This window comes from Rhinopithecus bieti, unplaced genomic scaffold (genome assembly GCF_001698545.2).
Source record: "Rhinopithecus bieti isolate Rb0 unplaced genomic scaffold, ASM169854v2 scaffold_18620, whole genome shotgun sequence".
Lineage (NCBI taxonomy): Eukaryota > Metazoa > Chordata > Mammalia > Primates > Cercopithecidae > Rhinopithecus > Rhinopithecus bieti.
This window is the reverse complement of record NW_016809631.1, coordinates 693,425-711,650: the sequence shown is the minus strand read 5'-3', so window position 1 is coordinate 711,650 and position 18,226 is coordinate 693,425. Positions and strand designations below refer to the sequence as shown.

Below are 18,226 nucleotides of genomic sequence, written 5' to 3'. Positions count from 1 at the left end.
AATCAGTGGGTTTACCACTATTGTATTAAGCAGTGACCACTTGTTTCCTCTTGCAGAGAACATCATGGGAATGCTATGCAGCCCTCTGTCAAGGATAACAGTGGTAGCCATGGCTCTCCTATCAGTGGAAAATTAGAAGGCATCTTCTTCAGCTGCAGCACTGAATTCAATACTGGAAAGCCACCCCAGGATTCACCTTATGGAAGATACAGGTTTGAGATTGCCGCAGAAAAACTTTTTAACCCCAATACTAACTTATACTTTGGGGACTTCTACTGTATGTACACTGCTTATCATTATGTGATTCTTGTTATTGCTCCTGTGGGATCACCAGGAGATGAATTTTGTAAGCAGCGCCTTCCTCAACTAAATTCTAAGGATAATAAATTTTTGACCTGTACAGAAGAAGATGGGGTACTGGTTTACCACCATGCCCAGGATGTCATTTTAGAAGTCATTTACACTGACCCTGTGGATCTTTCTCTGGGCACCGTGGCAGAAATCACTGGTCATCAGCTCATGAGTTTGTCTACTGCAAATGCAAAGAAAGATCCCAGCTGCAAAACCTGTAATATCAGTGTTGGACGTTAATGCCCACTTTTCTTATTCTTACTCAGCCCCTTTTCCTCCATTAGGAGCATTGGTCCTGTTGTCCATTTTCATCACCAGATGTTTTCCACTGAAGCATGCACATGCCACTGTCACCAAAAACGAACTACCACTTTCCAAATTCCATTCAGAGCCATTTTAGTGTTTTCCTATTCCCTACCCCTCCCACTACTTTCAATGATGAAATACCCTAAGTTCTCCTTCTGACACTTTATTGCCTAGATGCTGCAATGTTTTTATGTTTCCTTTATGCCAAACATAACAAAACAGTTATATAGACCGCTTTAGCAAAGTACACAATAATGGCTTATAAATGGTGTTTAAATATGCATTCATTTTAATCTACTGAACAAATATTGGGATAACTCCAAACCGCATGAAAGGGTGTAATTGCAGCATGAGTTAAATCTTGAAGCCTAGAATTGTCAGCACTTCCAACTTCTTGTTTGACAGTGTTATTTATGTTATTTATATTAGCTAACAGGAAACAACTACTGTGTTTCAACATAATAAATATAATAGAAAAATATTTTATTTGTATTGTTGTATAAAATATTTACAATCATATAGAATATATAGAGTTACATTTTAATAGCAATTGTGTACATGTCACGAAACCATTTCCCTTATCAAAGATGTAATTTGTAAACCTCAAATAGTTGTGTATCTGTCCTGTTACAAGTAGATGACTTCAATTAAACAAATGTATGAAGGACATTATTCTGATTCATAAAAGTTATAAAATATTAGGTAAATACAGAGAAAACAATAAGCCTCTGAAATAGTCTGTTTCTGAAATAGTCAATAGTCTTCCCATCCAAACTATAAGAAAATGTGAATTTCTTCAACATCATACTTAACGTTACAGAAAATAGAAATACAAACAAGGTTGGTACATGAGAGAAAATGTTGGCCTTTTACTTCCTTTTACAAAAATGAAAATAATAAACATGTTTTAGTATAAAATAACACAAAATGATATACACTAAAGTTGATGAAGCAAATAAATATCCTGGCTTCTTTTTCAAGGTATCAGGGCAATTTCCAAACCTTTCATTTTGTACAGAAGGAAGAATAACTACAGCTCAAGGGAAATGTTTTGACTTTACAAAGTATAGATGTTGGAACACTAAGAAAAATGTATATTCCCAATGAAAAAATAGTTATATCATCTTATAGTAAACAAAAAGATTAGCAATAATACTATGGACATATTAGATTATATACTGCAGACACATATCTATCCAAAATACCTATTTTAAATTTTTAATACAATATTTTATTTTAATATAAACATCTGTCAGTTATAGACAAAGATAATAATTCACAAAGTACATGCTATCAGAATGAACTTTGGTAACCAGAAATGTAAAATTTCAAATAACAGATAAAATAATGTGTTATTTTTATAGAGAAATAAAAAAAATAGCAGTAACACAATCTAGGTTATTTTAGGGTACTGCGAGCCTAGCAGACTTAAGGGACAAGGTAGTAAATGTTTTATCACTCAAAAATCCATTAGAAGTTTCAAATAAATTACTTTCTTGCTAGGTACATTTGGTACATTCCTTCCTACTTGAAAAGCAGAATTTCTTTTCCTCCTCTGATTGATTTTTAAAAATCATGCTATTTTCCATACATCAACATAAACAATCTTTGGATACTAAATAAACTTTCCCTAACAAGCATCCTAGCCATGTTATTTAGATTTGATAAAATATTAGACATTTTTAAAAATACTTGTATTGACTATGAGTTTTCTGCTTGGCATGGAGGACACTGAGTTTTTTCCCAATTATATGGCTACCTGTTGTATCCTTCCCCCCATTTAAATCCCTTCTCCTTGTATGTAATTAAACTTGCTATTCCTTCTTGAAAACAGCTAATACTACCACTAAAGTGCTTCCATTTTCATTGTGTCAAAACTACTTAGCAAGGATGGCAGAGGAAAATAAACTTTACTTTATATCATGGGTGAAAGTGATCATAACATTTCCTGAACCTCAAATAGTTTTGGCCACATCTTGCTTGCTGATGAGGACCTCTAATAGTCTCAGTTTGGCTTTTATGTGCTTATATTCATAATACTCATCTGCCATTGGTATCCTATCTTCCTTTTGTGGACTTCTGCAAAACAAAAATACATTTATTAGTTCACAATGGATCAAGTAATTATTAAATATTCTTTTATAATTCATACATGAGAAAATATACTGTAACAGCTGCCACTTGGTTTTTGCATCATGTCTTTTTTTCCTTCCCTTTCACCTTCATTCACTCCTTCTTCCATGTGTTACTAAGCTTCTAAATAATAGTAACCTTTGAAAACTTGAATGTCATAAGTGTTTTGCAAATATGTGGTCTAGTGCTTAGACTTACAACAATGGGGTAAGTGAAAAGATCTAAGGAGAAACAAACAAACAAGAAATAGAACTTTCAAGGCATTCTTTGTCCTGTCATTCTTCCATTATCTGCCACAGCCCTACACCTGTACAAAATGTTCAGCCTTAATAGAGTTGTCAAAAATTTTAACCTGAAAATACTACAGAAATTTCATTATTAAAAAATCATTTATAAACTTATGGTAGCAAGAAAAACATTCAGGGTCTGTCTTACAAACTTGAAACGTTTCCAGATTTTCTTGTAATTGTAATACCTGTCTCTGCTAATATGTAGTAGAACCACTGAGCTGGTCCTTGATTGAAGTAATTTACGAGAGTCTAAATTGTGGTGGTTCTCTTCTGTACACTAATTCTACTAAGGCTAGACATGTAACAATGCATAGATTTTTATACATATGCATACATATACTCTTGCTGTTTACTTGGAAGAATAACTTGGTAATATCAGGAGTTAAAACCATTTGCCTTCCCACAAAAATATGTTGTCAAGATACGTTTTCTAAAGGGAATAATTGCGACAGGGTCTCAGAAGACTCTTGTTTTCTTGGTTAATAAGATAGCCAATTGCTTTGAAAACATTTCCACCCAGGACTTTGAAATTCAAGGGGTAGAGGACACAGATGTAGTCACCACAATTACAACTGAATATAACCACAAATATTCTCTAACATTAGTATGGCTGAAACCAGGTAAATAGCATATATTTAATGTTTTATCTTTAGCTCCCTTCTATTTTTCTCAGTAATGATAAATAGATATTTCTATCTCTTACCAAATAAAAAACAAGCTAATCTATACAGATTAAGAATATAGTATCTACTTGTATCTCAACACTATTTATTGCCCTGCAATTTCTAGTACAGAACTCAAAACAGTATACAAATCCATAGACAGCATTCTTCTTGACTATTGTGTCTAAAGTATATAACATAAATCCTTTGTCTCCATTCTGTGTTATGAGTCAAACTTATCATAACTGGATGTCTGAATATCACCTTAATTTGTATAAATAGGTCTAAGTAAAGAAATTGTCTAATTATTACAGAGAAACATTAATAATCCATTATGTAATTTTCCCTAGTTTTGCATATTCCATTTTGGCTAATAAGAGTGCTTTGACAAGAATGAAAAGTTTTGCCAAGTCTTTCCTGAAGCAGTTTCCCCATTATATAAAACATACTAAAGTGCTTAGCACAGTTCCAAGCTCATAATTATTAAAAATAATGTAATATCTATATGATTCTCATGCCTCTCGTATGGCAAATATTACCAAGAATATTTATAGTGCCTTAAACATTTTAGTAATCCATTTGCATGGTTATTTTACCTTATTGATATTTAGGCCTTCCCAATAAAATGTCTTAGATAAACAAAATTAAGGTCCATATTTCCTAGCCACTCAACTGTTTGATTTTAGTTGTAAAAGATCATCACTTGTGCATTTAGTTGAAATATATCACCACAAGGGAGCATACAACTTCATAGCCAAATATAGGCTTATTTGAAGTGGGTTTAAGACTCATAGGTGCAGTGGAACACTATACCTAGAACATAACTAACTTCCCTGTATGACAAAAAGCATACCAAGTGACACTGCAGATCCACTAGGCAGAACTAGTAGCACACTGGGAAGTTCTCAAACCCCTTACGATAGATTCCTGGGTTCAAACTGCTAAAAATATAAATTTATTCAGGGAACTCAAATTTATGAAAAGAATGTATGCACATCTTAAAAGTGTCATTTCTCATATGTAATGACTGTTTAGATTTAGAATATTTGATAACATCTCCACAAATATTTCCCTGAATGAAAAATTCCCATAGAATACCTTTAATCTAAAAGAGGCAGAGATCAGGAACTTTATAGTGCAAGTCATATATTTATCCAAGGTATAATAATAGCAGACAGTCCAGACAAAGTTACTACTCCAAGGAATGTTTTACAAGGAACGTTACATGAACATTTTATAAAAGAAAAAAGGATGGAAAAGGAAAAATAATAACAAATGCTTTATGTTCTAAATTTATGAGCCACATAACATTTCTCACTAGATTAGTTAACATCACCAAAAAGGTAAGTTGGACTTTTGCAATCAACTTGAAAGGAAGATTCCAACTAGAAAATAAGTTGTACATCTGTGTTGGCTGAATGCAAAAAGCTTTTCACTCAGTAGGTCCATAATATCCCTGGTAGGCTAAAATGGAAAACCTGCCAGGGACTAAGAGGTGAGTAGACCACACAATTCACGTATTTGTGTTGAGATTCATTGTGCAAAGTTAGAGATTTTTAGAGTTTAACTTTTATTTTTTACAGATTGATGTCATACCTGACAGCTACCATGTCCCATAAAACATCCCTAATATTGGCAATATTAGAATGTTGCATTGGACAAATCCTGAGTCTAAGCCAGTGTGGAAATAATATACATTTTGTAAAAAGTCACCGTTCCTGCAAAAAATTACAGGTCATTTTTAACAGTAATTCTCTAGGAAGTATTAGCTTTAAAAATCTCTCTGCCCACACGTACCTTCCTGTTTGTTTAAAAAACTGTTCTTCAAATTCTCTTAAGGCTTTCCGCAGTCTCTTCTTGTCAGCCCTAGTTTCTCGGAGATGGTCAAGAAGTACAGGCCTATATAAGGTAGAATATTTGTCATTACTGGGCACTGGCATAACTGAGAGATCATCATGAGCAGATTTATCTGTTCAGCCAAAAAAGCATACTATGATTGAAAAGTGTTCTGAGCATAAGAGTGTCTTTTAAGTAAATATGACACACATAGAGCCTGACCATAGGCAAGCACATAAGCAGGGAAAATTACCTGATGGAAAAAATATCACAGGATATGGGAAAGGACAGACAAGAGGCAAGCAGATTGATTGAATCCACTGAAAGAACTGGAAAGGGTAACAGCAATATAGATGGATGAGGGAAGGGATATTTTGAAGGAATACTCATCAGCATTTGGTGATAGACTGAACATAAGAGATACAGAGGAACAGCTTTTAAAGAAAATTCTATTCTTAATCTAGAGAAATAAGTGTGCGAATATTGGGAGAATGGCATAACCCCTGTGAATGAAAATAAGACCCAGAAGAAAGCTATAGTTACATTGTAAATTCTACTCACTTCATTCTACCAAGATGAGAGAAAAGTCATACACACTAGAGCAGGAATGTGGTATACACAAGCAGACCAAACTCATGTATGGTTTCAGAGATTCTGTGAACTTGAAATTATATATGGGCTTTTTCTTAAAACAATTCTGTTGGTTTCAAAAAAGTCCAACACCCCTTGAAAAGTTAGGAATAACTGCTTTAGAATCACCACCAAAAAAAGGGTTTTCTGCTTGCTTTCTCTGACAGACACTTCTGTCAAATTAAATTAAATTAAATTAAATCTCATAACTGGGCTATAAGATACAAACCAAAGAAGGCCAGATTATCATGAGGAATGCCAGCTACTGAATAATGATAATAATAATGATGATATTAATGAAAATCCAAATAGCTTCTATCTGAAGGGCCATTTAAGAGACAAAGGGCAAGTCATTTGCTTACTACCAAGTGGATTTCTAGTGGAAAAACTATCTCATCTAAATGTAAGAGACTAGGATAAAGGCCCTGAGAACTGTTGACCCACCCCTTTGAATCCAGCATTTTCAAAGGCCAGCTCTGCTTCATATACTGGTATCAGATCAGAAGGAGTTAAGAGGAGACTCTACACTTAGGATTCATACTCACATGGTAGCCTCATGTAAATTAGACATGGAGAGAGCTGGTGGTTTTACTTCTTTCTTTTCATCTGGTAGAAGGGCCCTAACAGGCTCAGTCTCATTAGAGTAGGTGAGGTGGTCACCAACAGGAAGGTAAGATGCTGGATCTGGCAAAGGTTGTTGGCTTCCCTGTGGATGGTCTTCATCAGAGTCCTCTTCCTCCTGCTTATCACAGGCAGAGTTAAAGAAAGTCATGTAATGCTCAGTGCCTTTTGAGGAAACAAAAAAAAAAACGGGAAGGGGAACCATAAATCAATGCCATGAAAACCAGTAGGTGACCCAAATGCCTACTGAGAACTGGGATGGAAGCAATCAAGAAGAGTTCTTCCTCAGTTTCATTAAAAACCTGCAGAAGTTAATGAGCAAAAAGGCAGCAGCCATGCTGGGCTAAAACTTAACTCACCAAGTTCATCTGTGTCTTCTGGGCCAATGAAGGCACAGACCATTAGGATATGGTCCAGTCTGACTATACTACCAAGTGATTCCTCCCTTTCACTCAGACCTTCTGGGCTCCAGCTTAATACTTGTGACATGAGTTAAGATGAGGTGGACTACAGACAACTTTTATCCTCCAGAAATACCCCAAGTCAGGTCCCAGTGGGGACCAACATTCAGATACAGAGGATACTCAGAAAATTGACAAGTTCAGGGGAGAGCTATTGCAAGGCCAAAGCAAAGTGGGGTTACTCCTCAACCTGTTCTGATAATTCGTATCACAACTAGAAGATTCTCTTGCAAGAAATATAAGAACTCTACTACATTTTAAATTATGCTTCCATAATGGGAAAATTCCAAAGACTGAATTATTATTCTCTTAATGTCTTTAAAAATATGGAAGTATAATCCATCTCAAAAAATGTGGAAGTATAATGTACTCAGGCATACTTAAATTTATATTTGTTAATATTTATTCTTTTTTATATTGATATCTTGAACAAGTAACTGTTTTGATATTGATGGAGTAGGATTTGTGATGCTTTTCTAGTTCTGTACTCCCATAAATCATTCTTTACTAAAAGTAGTCTAACTCAATTTCAGTACTTATATTTTCTATTGAAATAAATCTTTTCATATCTTGTAAAGTATGGTCAAATGGTACCAAAAACAAATGTTGCATTATATCAAGAATATATTGTTAATTTTCTGATTAAAGGAAAAAATTAACCAACACACAGAACAGAAAGGCTCTGTTTTGTCTAGCTGTGTTACAAATTAGAAAATGCCAAACTGGAATCTATCATTTCTTTTCACCCAAGCTAATGAAAGCAAATGTTAAAATTGGCTCTAGACATACAAGTACTATATGTTCCTATTTTACAATAGTTCTAATATCAGCCACTGTTAAGTATAGTAATGGGGTTAGAGAAGACCAAATTTTCACTTTTTGAAATGACACCTGGCCTTGTTAGCAGTATATACTGCCATGAAGGATCTTTTATAACTCTTGTATTACTATGTGACATCATGTTAACTACACTTCAGTACAAAGTAACAGCATGCAAGTATCTTGACTTACAATTGTTGGAATAAGGGAAGGCGTTGACAAGATTTGCTTGATAATTCTGTATCGGTCATAAAGCGGCTTTATGAGGTTCTTGTCTTGCTTAGTTACCTGAGAAACATGAAATTATTATTCTTCTCTCAGACAAGAATGAAAACATCAATATTTTTAGCAGACAAAAAGCCTCAAAGTAAAAGATTATAATACTATAATGCAACAGTTATCATGAAAAGGAAAGTCATTTATTTATTTATTTATTTAGAGACAGAGTCTCACTCTGTCACCCAGGCAGAGTGCAATGGCATGATCCCGGCTCACTGCGACCTCCACCTCCTGGGTTCAAGCAATTCTCTTGCCTCAGCCACCCGAGTAACTGGGACTACAGGCACGCACCACCACGCCTGGCTAATTATTTTGTATTTTTAGTAGATACAGGGTTTCACCATGTTGGCCAGGTTGGTCTCAAACTCCTGACCTCAAGTGATCGGCCTGCCTCGGCCTCCAATTATAGGTGTGAGCCACCGTGCCTGGCCAGAAAGTCATTTACAAGATACTGTATGTAGCACATGCCAGTTTTTTCTTGGAAAAGTTTCTTAAAGCATACGTCCAAGTTTAGGAATGTGATTTTTGGAGAAGTCTGAAATGCATAAGTGTTAAGGAACCTCTTCCTTAATTACTTCTTCATTCTTAAAAAACCAGTCCAGACATTGATTTTTCTTCTGAAACATATATTTTATCTAGACTTTCCCGATTATATGTAGTCACAAACACCAACGTTGTACAGGTCTTCATCACTACATGCGTGTATTATATACTAGGTTATGACTAGTTGTGATATAAACGAAATTATTTTGGACAAAACATTTAACTTCTCTGAGTCCTCAATTTCCTACCTATACAAGAAGGAGGTTGGAGTTACCAATATCCTTCCATTAAAAAAATGTATAACCTCTTGATCCACTAATATATTCTATACCCCTCTCCTGTAAGACCCATCCCTAATCACTATTTTCAGTGGATCACATTGTGCATAAAAATTTAAATAGCTTCCTATCTATCCATCTATCTATCTGTCTATGTATCTGCCTGTTTATACAAAGTGACCAAACTCCTTTGCTTGTATTGTTTTTTTTCCTGGTTTGTATTCTGCATTAACTTTCTGCATGTCTAGTAAACATAGCTTCCCTTTTACTCTAGTCCAGTGATATACACTTGGCAAGTGGTGGGAAGGGAATAGTAGAAATAACTCATGTAATAATCACCCAGAAATCTTTTATCAAAGTACACACACCCAAGCGTGCCAGAGAGATCTGCCATCCAGATCTGTCTCCCTTGAAAGAAAAGAAAATGTCTCAAACGTGTGTTACACTTCCCAGTTATCCTCATGCTCACAACTCCCATCCCAATTGCAAACCATTCTGGCCCGTATTGATCTACCTTTTCTCTCAACTTCTTATCTCATTATCTGAGTCTTAACTGTTTTCTTTGTTTCAGTATTGTCTGCCCAAATAAATGATTCTTGAGGAGAGAGATCATATCACATACTTCTTTAAATTCTCACAGTACCCAACACATTCCCATTCCTACTACTAAGCTATCAACACAGGTTTATATGAAAAAAGGACTCTAATTTTTAGCAATCTTCTTTTAAGTTGCATACACTGTGACCTAAGTCTCGCTTCCCTCTGTAGAAGCCTGTTAAGTGTTGCTTAAATAACCTCAACATCTTTTCATTTTCTAACCCAATCATTTTTAAACACTTTTATTCATAATACATCTTTCCATTAAAAAAAAAACCAACAAGTTCCCATCAAAATCTATTTCATGGGATTTTAATAGATGACAGAAGAAAAAAATCTCAGTCTGAGTTCAGAAAACATGGAAATAGTGGTTTTTTTATGTAATATCTTACTGGGACTTACAATCCATAGAGAGTATTTCAGAAAATGATGTATTTAACTAGTATTGGAATCTCTCCATTGCAATTTGATTTTTGTGATTTAATATATTCCCCAGATTCTAGAAAAGCTAAATTTAATTCTAAAAGAAAAAAGTGACCAAAACACATGATAGAATGATGAATGCCATTATAGAAAAGTATCTTCCATAGATGCTAGATAAAAATTTGGGAACACGTACAATGTATGCACTGCTTTTTCACTTTGATTCCATTGTCTTCCTCTTAAGATTATTATCAAAGCAATCCCTGAGGAAATATGAGGGTTCCATACCCTAATGCATAGTAAGTACAAAACACTGTGAAACCTCTAAGTCTACAAGTGCTCTTCCTCAGATAGTCGACAGGAAAGCAGATTGCCTGAGGAAGGTTAGTAGTGGGATTATGTGCCAGGAGCTGTTTTCTACTCACAGAAAAGCTATAGGCCTGCAAAGTGATCTTCATAAAGGAAACTGAATCAAGGTAAGCTCGGCAGGATACCCCAAATCTAAGGGGGCAGAAATACATTAGACTTTGCTGTTATTCGTCAGCCACTTTCTGCTAAGAATCAGATCTAATTTTCTCCTCTGAATTCAATGGCTGTCTCTTTCTGAAGTGCATCCTTCCTCCCTAATTCTATAGTTTCTGCTGGCTGTAGTATGCAAGATATATCTATTTTTTCATTTTTTCATTTTTTCATATGAATGAAGGAAACAAGGTTTCCTTTATGTTTTCGGTTACATGTTGAATAACCTAAAACAGCCAAATAGAGCTATGAATGTATTGTCATAATTTAAAGATAAATAAAAGGAGATAAACTTTAAAAGATGATTATTCTTCCAGTTTCTCCATTTTTATAGTATCAGGGGTAAAACTAAGAGGAGGTTGAACAAGAGAGGACCGTATACAGGACAAAATTTGATATGATTTGTTTATAGCTTGGCAACTTTGCCATATGAAAACTCCTGGCCCCCTATCAATGATGATTTGAATCATCAAGGTCTGGAAATAAACTGGCTTTCCAAGAGACGTAACTGCTACTGAGGGTCAGTCCAAATTAGTTTGTTTCTGGGTCCTGGTCAGAAAGTTGTTTAGGAAAAAGCTGCCATAGCTTCAGCACTTCTACCACCTTGTTTTCCTTTCCCCCATGGGACTGGTGCCATGTATTCCTGCAGAGTAAGCCACAGAAACTTATAAATAAAATCATTACAATTATCCCCATAAATGAGATGTCTCTTAAGGAGAGAAGTAAAACTGACATTCTCTTCTCTGGACAGTGAGCAATAGAAATCATGCTTCTTAGCTTTAGGGACTCAAGTCCTGCCAAGATTTTCCTAAGTATCCCCATCGCCTTATTGAGGGAGGCACTATATGTAAGCAAGTCTGACTGTTTAAATTAAACAATCAAACAAGATGGAAAGTCAGTACTGGATATTATCATAGAAAGCAATTGCTAAAGAGAATGTTTTGGTCAATTTAGATGTCCAAGGCGGGAATTGAAGGTTAATATTTGTCTTGAAACCAGAGGACATGAATTCAGATAACCAGCTTCAAAACTTATAAACTGTTTTTAACATTACAAATATGTAATATTTGAACCTCAGTTTCCTAATATGCATAATGATCACTTTTAATAAGTTTTATATGTAAATGTTTCTGGATTAATAACACGCATACCAAATGTTATTTGAGCTATCAAACTAGTTGACTTGATGTTAATGTCAATGCTATCCATTAATAAAAAAGAATATCACAGTGCTATTGAATAATAATTTTTTAAAAATAAAAGAGAATGATAAGCTATGTCTTGATATAAAAAGCTGTCCAGAATATACAAAGTAAAAAGGATGCATAATTGTATAGACTGCTGTCTTTTGTCTAACAGAGGCAAGTTAAGATATATATTGGGGCCAGGCATGGTAGCTCACTTCTGTAATCCCAGCACTTTGGGAAGCTGAGGTGGGAGCATGCCTTAAGGCCAAGAATTTTAGACCAGCCTGGGCAAAAGTGAGAGCTCATCTCTACAAAAAATTAAAATAATCAACCAGGCATGGTGTTGCACACCTGTAGTCCCAGCTACATGAGAGGCTGAGGTGGGAAGATCACTTGAGCTCAGGAGTTTATGGCTGCAGTGAGCTATGATTGTGCCACTGTACTCCAGCCTGAATGATAAAGTGACACTGTCTCTATAAAAAAAAAAATAGAATATATATTGATAATTTCTTGTATATGTTTTACATAGAAACTCCAAAAAAGACACACAAGACATTAATAACAATAGTTACCTGCTGGGGGTAGGAGAACTCAGAGCTGGAGATGGCAGTTGGTTTTGGAAGTAGTCTTTTTACCATTTTCTGTTATATATTTTCTTTTTGAACTATGTGAGAAAGTATTACCTATTCAATAAATTATATTTTTTAAAAAAAGAAGGATAAATAGGAAAGCAGAAAGTTTGATGGGATCTTCCTTTTCATGCCCTTTAAGTCTACTGTCTTTCCAACCAACAACAACCTGCTAATAAGTTGTTAATTTTTTATTGATTTTTTTCAAGATAAAATGTATACTTTCTAAAAACCTGCTTTCATCCTCAGAGATGCTACAGTTGATGAGAGGCCAGAAGAAGTAACTGCCATTACTCATCCCCTTGGTAATTTGAGCTGTGCACCTGACACCACCTACAGTTCTTAGAAAGGTCAATATTGATATATATGCCAGCACCAGTTCAGTATTTCCAAAAGAAAAGGACATAAAAGACATAAATAAGCACTACAGTTCAGCTCAGGGGATGACTCATTCATTTCCAGTGTACAGCCATGCCCTGTAACGCGGAAGTGATTATCTCTAAAAATCATCCATAGATAAAACAGGAAGAAAATTACTCACTGGCAGTATCTGAACCAACAAGGCAATGCTATAGGATTTATCAGCCTTAGTATGGTCTGTGACTAAATACCAAATGCAGAAATTACGGAAAGAGTCATAATAAAGTCTCTCTAGAAAAGATGTCATTCTTTATCTTGAAATTTTAATATTTAATGCATTTTCAGCAATAAGGCAAGGACCTCAGATGAAAGTCATATGTCTCTTTGAGTTTAAAGAAACAGGACCTAATGAGATGATCTGAAATGCTACTGAGCTCATTGAGGAGTTAGAAATAACACTAGCTGCTATGGGAATACAAAGTTTTCTCTTTGGTTATGCTGTAGGCTCTGGATTCACACTGAGTATAGTGACTGGCTAGCTACTACATGGTTAACTATATTAAGCTTTCGCAGTACCAATACTCAGCTTTATGTATTTACATTTTCTATTAGAGATGCTCTCTGTTTAAAGGGCCTAACTTTAGCCTACTGAAGAGCTATATTATAGGTATATTTGAGGGGGCTTCTGATACTTATTAAATCAATAGATCATTAAAAATAATAGAAATGATTGGCATTTATACTAGGTGACATCCATGCATGAGGAGATTTTTCTCTGATCTCTCATTTGCATATGTCTATTTGACTTACATGTCTCAGTAAGATGACCAACCATCCCAGTTTGTCCAGGACTGAGGCATTTCCCAGGACATGGGATTTTCAGTGCTAAAAGCAAAAAAAGTCTTGGGCAAACTGGGATGATTGGTCACCCTATTCCTGAAAGATATTAAATGTAAAATATCCCAAACTAATAGTTTATGTTATATTTTTATCTACAACCCCAGTGTGCTCTTCTAGTTTTCTCTGTATCAGTAAAAGCTTTTCTGTGAGTAGAAAACAGCTCCTGGCACATAATTCCACTACTAACCTTCCTCAGGCAATCTGCTTTCCTGTCCTCTATCTGAGGATGAGTACTTGTAGACTTAGAGGTTTCACAGTGTTTTGTACTTACTAAGCATGCATCATCCCAGATTCTTCTTTGCCTTCATTTCCTCCCATCTAATGCTTCAACATATCCTTTTGATTCTACCTTCAAAATATACTTTGATTGTATCCACTTCTTTCCTTCTCCAAGACCACCATGCTAATCCAAGCCACCCATTCCATCTCCCCTTTTCATTCTTTTTCCTGTGATGTATCCTCCACTTAGCAAGCAGACAGATCTATTAAATGTAATCATGTCATGTCACTTTTCTGCTCTCAACCATTCAACAACTTCCCAATACTTCCCACAGTTTTAAAGGTTCTGTGTGATGGGTTCTAATCTGTCTTTCTGACTTGATCTCATGCCATCCTGTTCTCCAACCCTCAAACCCGAGAATTCAAAGTGAACAACAAGGTCTTCCTTTCATCACGGCCTTCATACCTGCAGTTCCATCTGTTGAGAATGTTTTCTGCTGCTCCCTTTGACCTGCTGATTCTTCTTTAAATGTTACCTCTTGGCTTTCCTAATCGCTTTATCTAAAGTAGAAACTACACCCATTATTTTCTATCATGTCATGTCATGTCATGTAAATACTGATCTGTTAAATATCCTGCATAGTACTTATCAACATTTTTAATGATTTCTTTTTATTGAGTTGTTTATTTCTTGTTGTATCCCCACTCCCAGGACAACATGAACTACATGAGGGCATTGACCCCCCCATGACTTCTATATATTTTTTATGTTTTATATCTAGCATCTATTCTACTTCACAACACATAGTTGGCATTTAAATCTTTTTGCAAATGAACTATTGTCCACCAGTCAGTAGGTTTCTCACTTACTGTCACGATAATTATATAAGTAGGTATTACCTGTATTTTACAGATGAGGAAGTTGAATCTCAGAGAATCAGTTCACTTGCCAAGTGCCCATGGTTAGAAAGTGGCTGGTTCAAGTGCTGAGTCCTGTTCTAAGTCTACTATATCAATCCCATCTCTCCTTTTACTACCCTTGTTAATTGAGTAGAACATAGATTTAGACATTGACCAAGATGCTTTAATAGATACGGTCAAAGTGACTTTAAAATACTGGAAAGACCTTCAGAAGCACTGAAGGATAGAAAACCACAGATGTACCTGAGAGTTTCTGTATATATATGCAGAAGTTACTCACTAACTATCGCAGAAGTAGAATCTTGGTGGGCTCAGGGATAGGATGACTGAGTGAATGAAAACCTTCTCTTCACTCCTCACAACATGTATTTGTTGTTGTTGTTTTAAGACTAAAGGTATTTCATAAAGATGTGGTCACAGGTCCATTTCTACTTGTAGATCACAAGCCCTTATGTAAATGACTAATCCAGGGGCATATTTTGAGCCTTTTGAGATTTGGAATATGTTGTCACTTTATGATTAATACCAGGTAATACACAATAGAACAGGGAAAGGCAGCATTCTCCTCAAGAAGACTTCATTTGAAAATTAAATATGCTAGTCTCTTCATTCATCTGCTCATTTTTCCATTCACTTAGCAAACATTTATTCAATACCTACTATGTACAGAAAAGGAGGGGTCATGACCTATAAATAGTACTTCCATGTAAGAAGTTCAAGGTGTAGTACAAGAAACAGTAAATGGCCTACAAGATAGAGCTGTGATAGGGTAGTTACATCTCTTATTCGAGAACTGAAAGTCAATCACAAGCTTCCCTGGCATAATTGAAATGGAAGCATATATATGCACGACAAGGAGAGATTAACCAGGTAAATACTAATCAGCCTTTTCTTCTTTGTAAAATATAATAAATCTTTTCTTTGAACTCCAGGCTCATATATTCAAATGCTTGACAACTCTATCTAGATGCCTCACAGAGACTTCAAAACTAAGATATCCAAAGCTGAAGACTTGTATTTCAACTTAACACTCCCAAGAAACCCTACCTCTCTATTCTTATTATATAAACACCAAACAATTTTTCTTACTATTTATAGATCATCCCTGCTTTATTATTTTTAACAAGACATGAAGAAAGGGGCTGTAACTGGAGTCCTTTCCTTTCAGGCAATATGCTTATTTCTTAGTCTTGGGTTCATTTGCTAATTTTGGGGTACGGAGAGTTGGAGAGAAAGGGATATGATATACTCTGGTGTCCTTGCCATTTACTTCCTATCAATGTACAACACTATAAACTCCAGAATGGTGGCTTAGCCTGGCATCATGTGGCACTACTGCTTGTGGCCAGTAACCTATCAGGAACTCATCTGAAATTCTGGAGCCAGGCTAATAAAAATGCTTCTGTAATGACAAAGTGTTCTTATAAATTGGATGATCTCACCAGCACTGTGTGAACTATAGGGGCCCTCTATATAATAAGACATCGTGATGTACCTTAGAATCCTCCTGGGGAGGAAGTTGCTCTCTTTTCTCCTTCAGGCATGTCAAAACAGCATCTGGAGTCTCTTCTCCAGAGGAGCTTGGCTCCAGGCCCGCAGCTTCTGGCTTCCCATTTTCTCTGGGGACTGTGGGTTGCTCACAGGACAGGTTTCTAGGTGGACCTTTAGGAGCACTCCCTTGTTCTTCTGACAGCTTTAGCTTTAGTTCTAAGAGAAATGCTATGAGTTATCATAAGCAAAGAGAACCCACTAGCCCTAATAAGAACAGAGAGCCTTTCAGGAATTCCTTCCCATGATGCCAAATCTGTAGAAATGAACACTAATGATGGCTTTCCACAGGGCAATGGCAACCCTTATAAGCAGAGCCACTAGCATAGGCTCCCAATCAGGTGTGAAAACGGGGCTCTAGAGGCTAGGATCTCATGGAGGTGGAGGATATGTATGGCAGTAGTGCAGTGCTTTAGATTTCAGAGGAGGAAGAGTTTGCAGGAAAACCAGTGGCGCCTGGCCCCACCTGCCATGTACTGTAGCACCTGAAATTCCACACCCAAAGATTTATTTACTTATATTTTGAAGTTGTGGGTTCATCAAGAGCCCCTGTGGAAATGCAAGTAATTCTGCAAGACATTATACATGTAGACACCCAAGGAAATACAGGAGGGGGTGGGAAAGGGTAGATGGGAATGTCAGCCCCAACTTCACAGATTTTGCTATTTTGTCTTATGGTAGCTTTTAAGATCTAGGAATTATTACAATATGGCTTTATATAAACCTAGATAATTTAAAATAAAAAAGCCCCCTGAGACTTATCAAGGAATTACATTTTAGAGTATGCAAGGGTACTGGTTGTTTGAATGAGGCATTTATATTTATTTCTCAATTACATAGCTCATTTTCTTTGTTTGATGTTTGTTTCCTAGTTAGACTTTGTCTTGATGTTTAAACATTACATATTGTATAAACCTGCCACATCTTTACAGTTTAATACCACTGAATTAATATTCCCTTCTAGTTCTTTTTAGTCACTCTCCTTCCAGAAATTTGGAAAAACTCCCATGTCTCTAAGTTAGAGTGTGGAGAGAGGAAGAAAATAACTTTTTATTGTTAAATAACAACAGTCTATTTTAAATGGATTTTAGAGTTAATACTCTCACCACCATCTCCAGAGAAAGACAGAAAAAGGACACTAGCCCATACGGCAGGAGAACCACATTCTACACCTGGCCCACCACCTTCCAGCTCTGTAACCCTCCCCTCTCTATGAGCATAAATGTCCTCATCCATGCACTGAAGTGTGTGGAGTAAATGATTTCTCAGACCTCTTCTGTTTCTAACATCCAACAATCCAATAGCCTAGAGAGGTTAGTGCTCCACATGTTAAAATGTTTCTGGCATTGAAGTGAATCATTCCACTTGGGAGTCTGGAGGTCCTCAGTTTCTTTATAAGGAGGTTTATTACATGGGGCCAAACAATGACAGAGATACAGGATGCTTTATTTCAAAAGGGAGCTACAGTCTAAGCAGGAAACAAGGTGCAAGAGGGCACAGGTGGAAATGAATCTAAAATTCTCTGGAGCACATTATCACTAGTTTAACTGCTTCCTTTATGAGGAAAAAAAAAAAAAGACCTTTGACTGGCATTTACCTTTGAGCTGTTTACGACCTTTAGCCAAATCATTCATCCATTTCAGGACTTCAGGATTAGAAGTCTTATCACCATGTGAAGGCTACCAAGGGAAGGAAAAAATGGGGGTGGGAGGGA

At 36.0% G+C, this 18,226-nt stretch overlaps 2 protein-coding genes across 11 annotated transcripts in view; one reads left to right on the top strand and one right to left on the bottom strand.

Annotated features, from left to right (window-relative positions):
- Positions 1 to 2,766, top strand: part of PHYHIPL (phytanoyl-CoA 2-hydroxylase interacting protein like) — a 73,910-nt gene extending 71,144 nt beyond the window's left edge. The window contains exon 5 of one of the 2 annotated variants that reach the window (XM_017889927.1): positions 57 to 2,766. In XM_017889927.1, the coding sequence (XP_017745416.1) occupies positions 57 to 591 (535 nt within the window). In that variant the 3' untranslated portion in view covers positions 592 to 2,766. The remainder of the gene's footprint in view (positions 1 to 56) is intronic. The other variant, XM_017889926.1, reaches the window with a different exon arrangement.
- Positions 1,120 to 18,226, bottom strand: part of FAM13C (family with sequence similarity 13 member C) — a 147,008-nt gene continuing 129,901 nt past the window's right edge. For 6 of the 9 annotated variants that reach the window (XM_017889923.1, XM_017889920.1, XM_017889916.1 and 3 more), the window contains 6 exons: positions 18,110 to 18,191; positions 16,460 to 16,671; positions 8,302 to 8,397; positions 6,754 to 6,950; positions 5,540 to 5,641; positions 1,120 to 2,736 (listed from right to left, as the gene is read on the bottom strand). In XM_017889923.1, coding sequence (XP_017745412.1) covers positions 2,613 to 2,736; positions 5,540 to 5,641; positions 6,754 to 6,950; positions 8,302 to 8,397; positions 16,460 to 16,671; positions 18,110 to 18,191 — 813 coding nt within the window. In that variant the 3' untranslated portion in view covers positions 1,120 to 2,612. The remainder of the gene's footprint in view (positions 2,737 to 5,539; positions 5,642 to 6,753; positions 6,951 to 8,301; positions 8,398 to 16,459; positions 16,672 to 18,109; positions 18,192 to 18,226) is intronic. The other 3 variants (XM_017889917.1, XM_017889924.1, XM_017889925.1) reach the window with 3 other exon arrangements.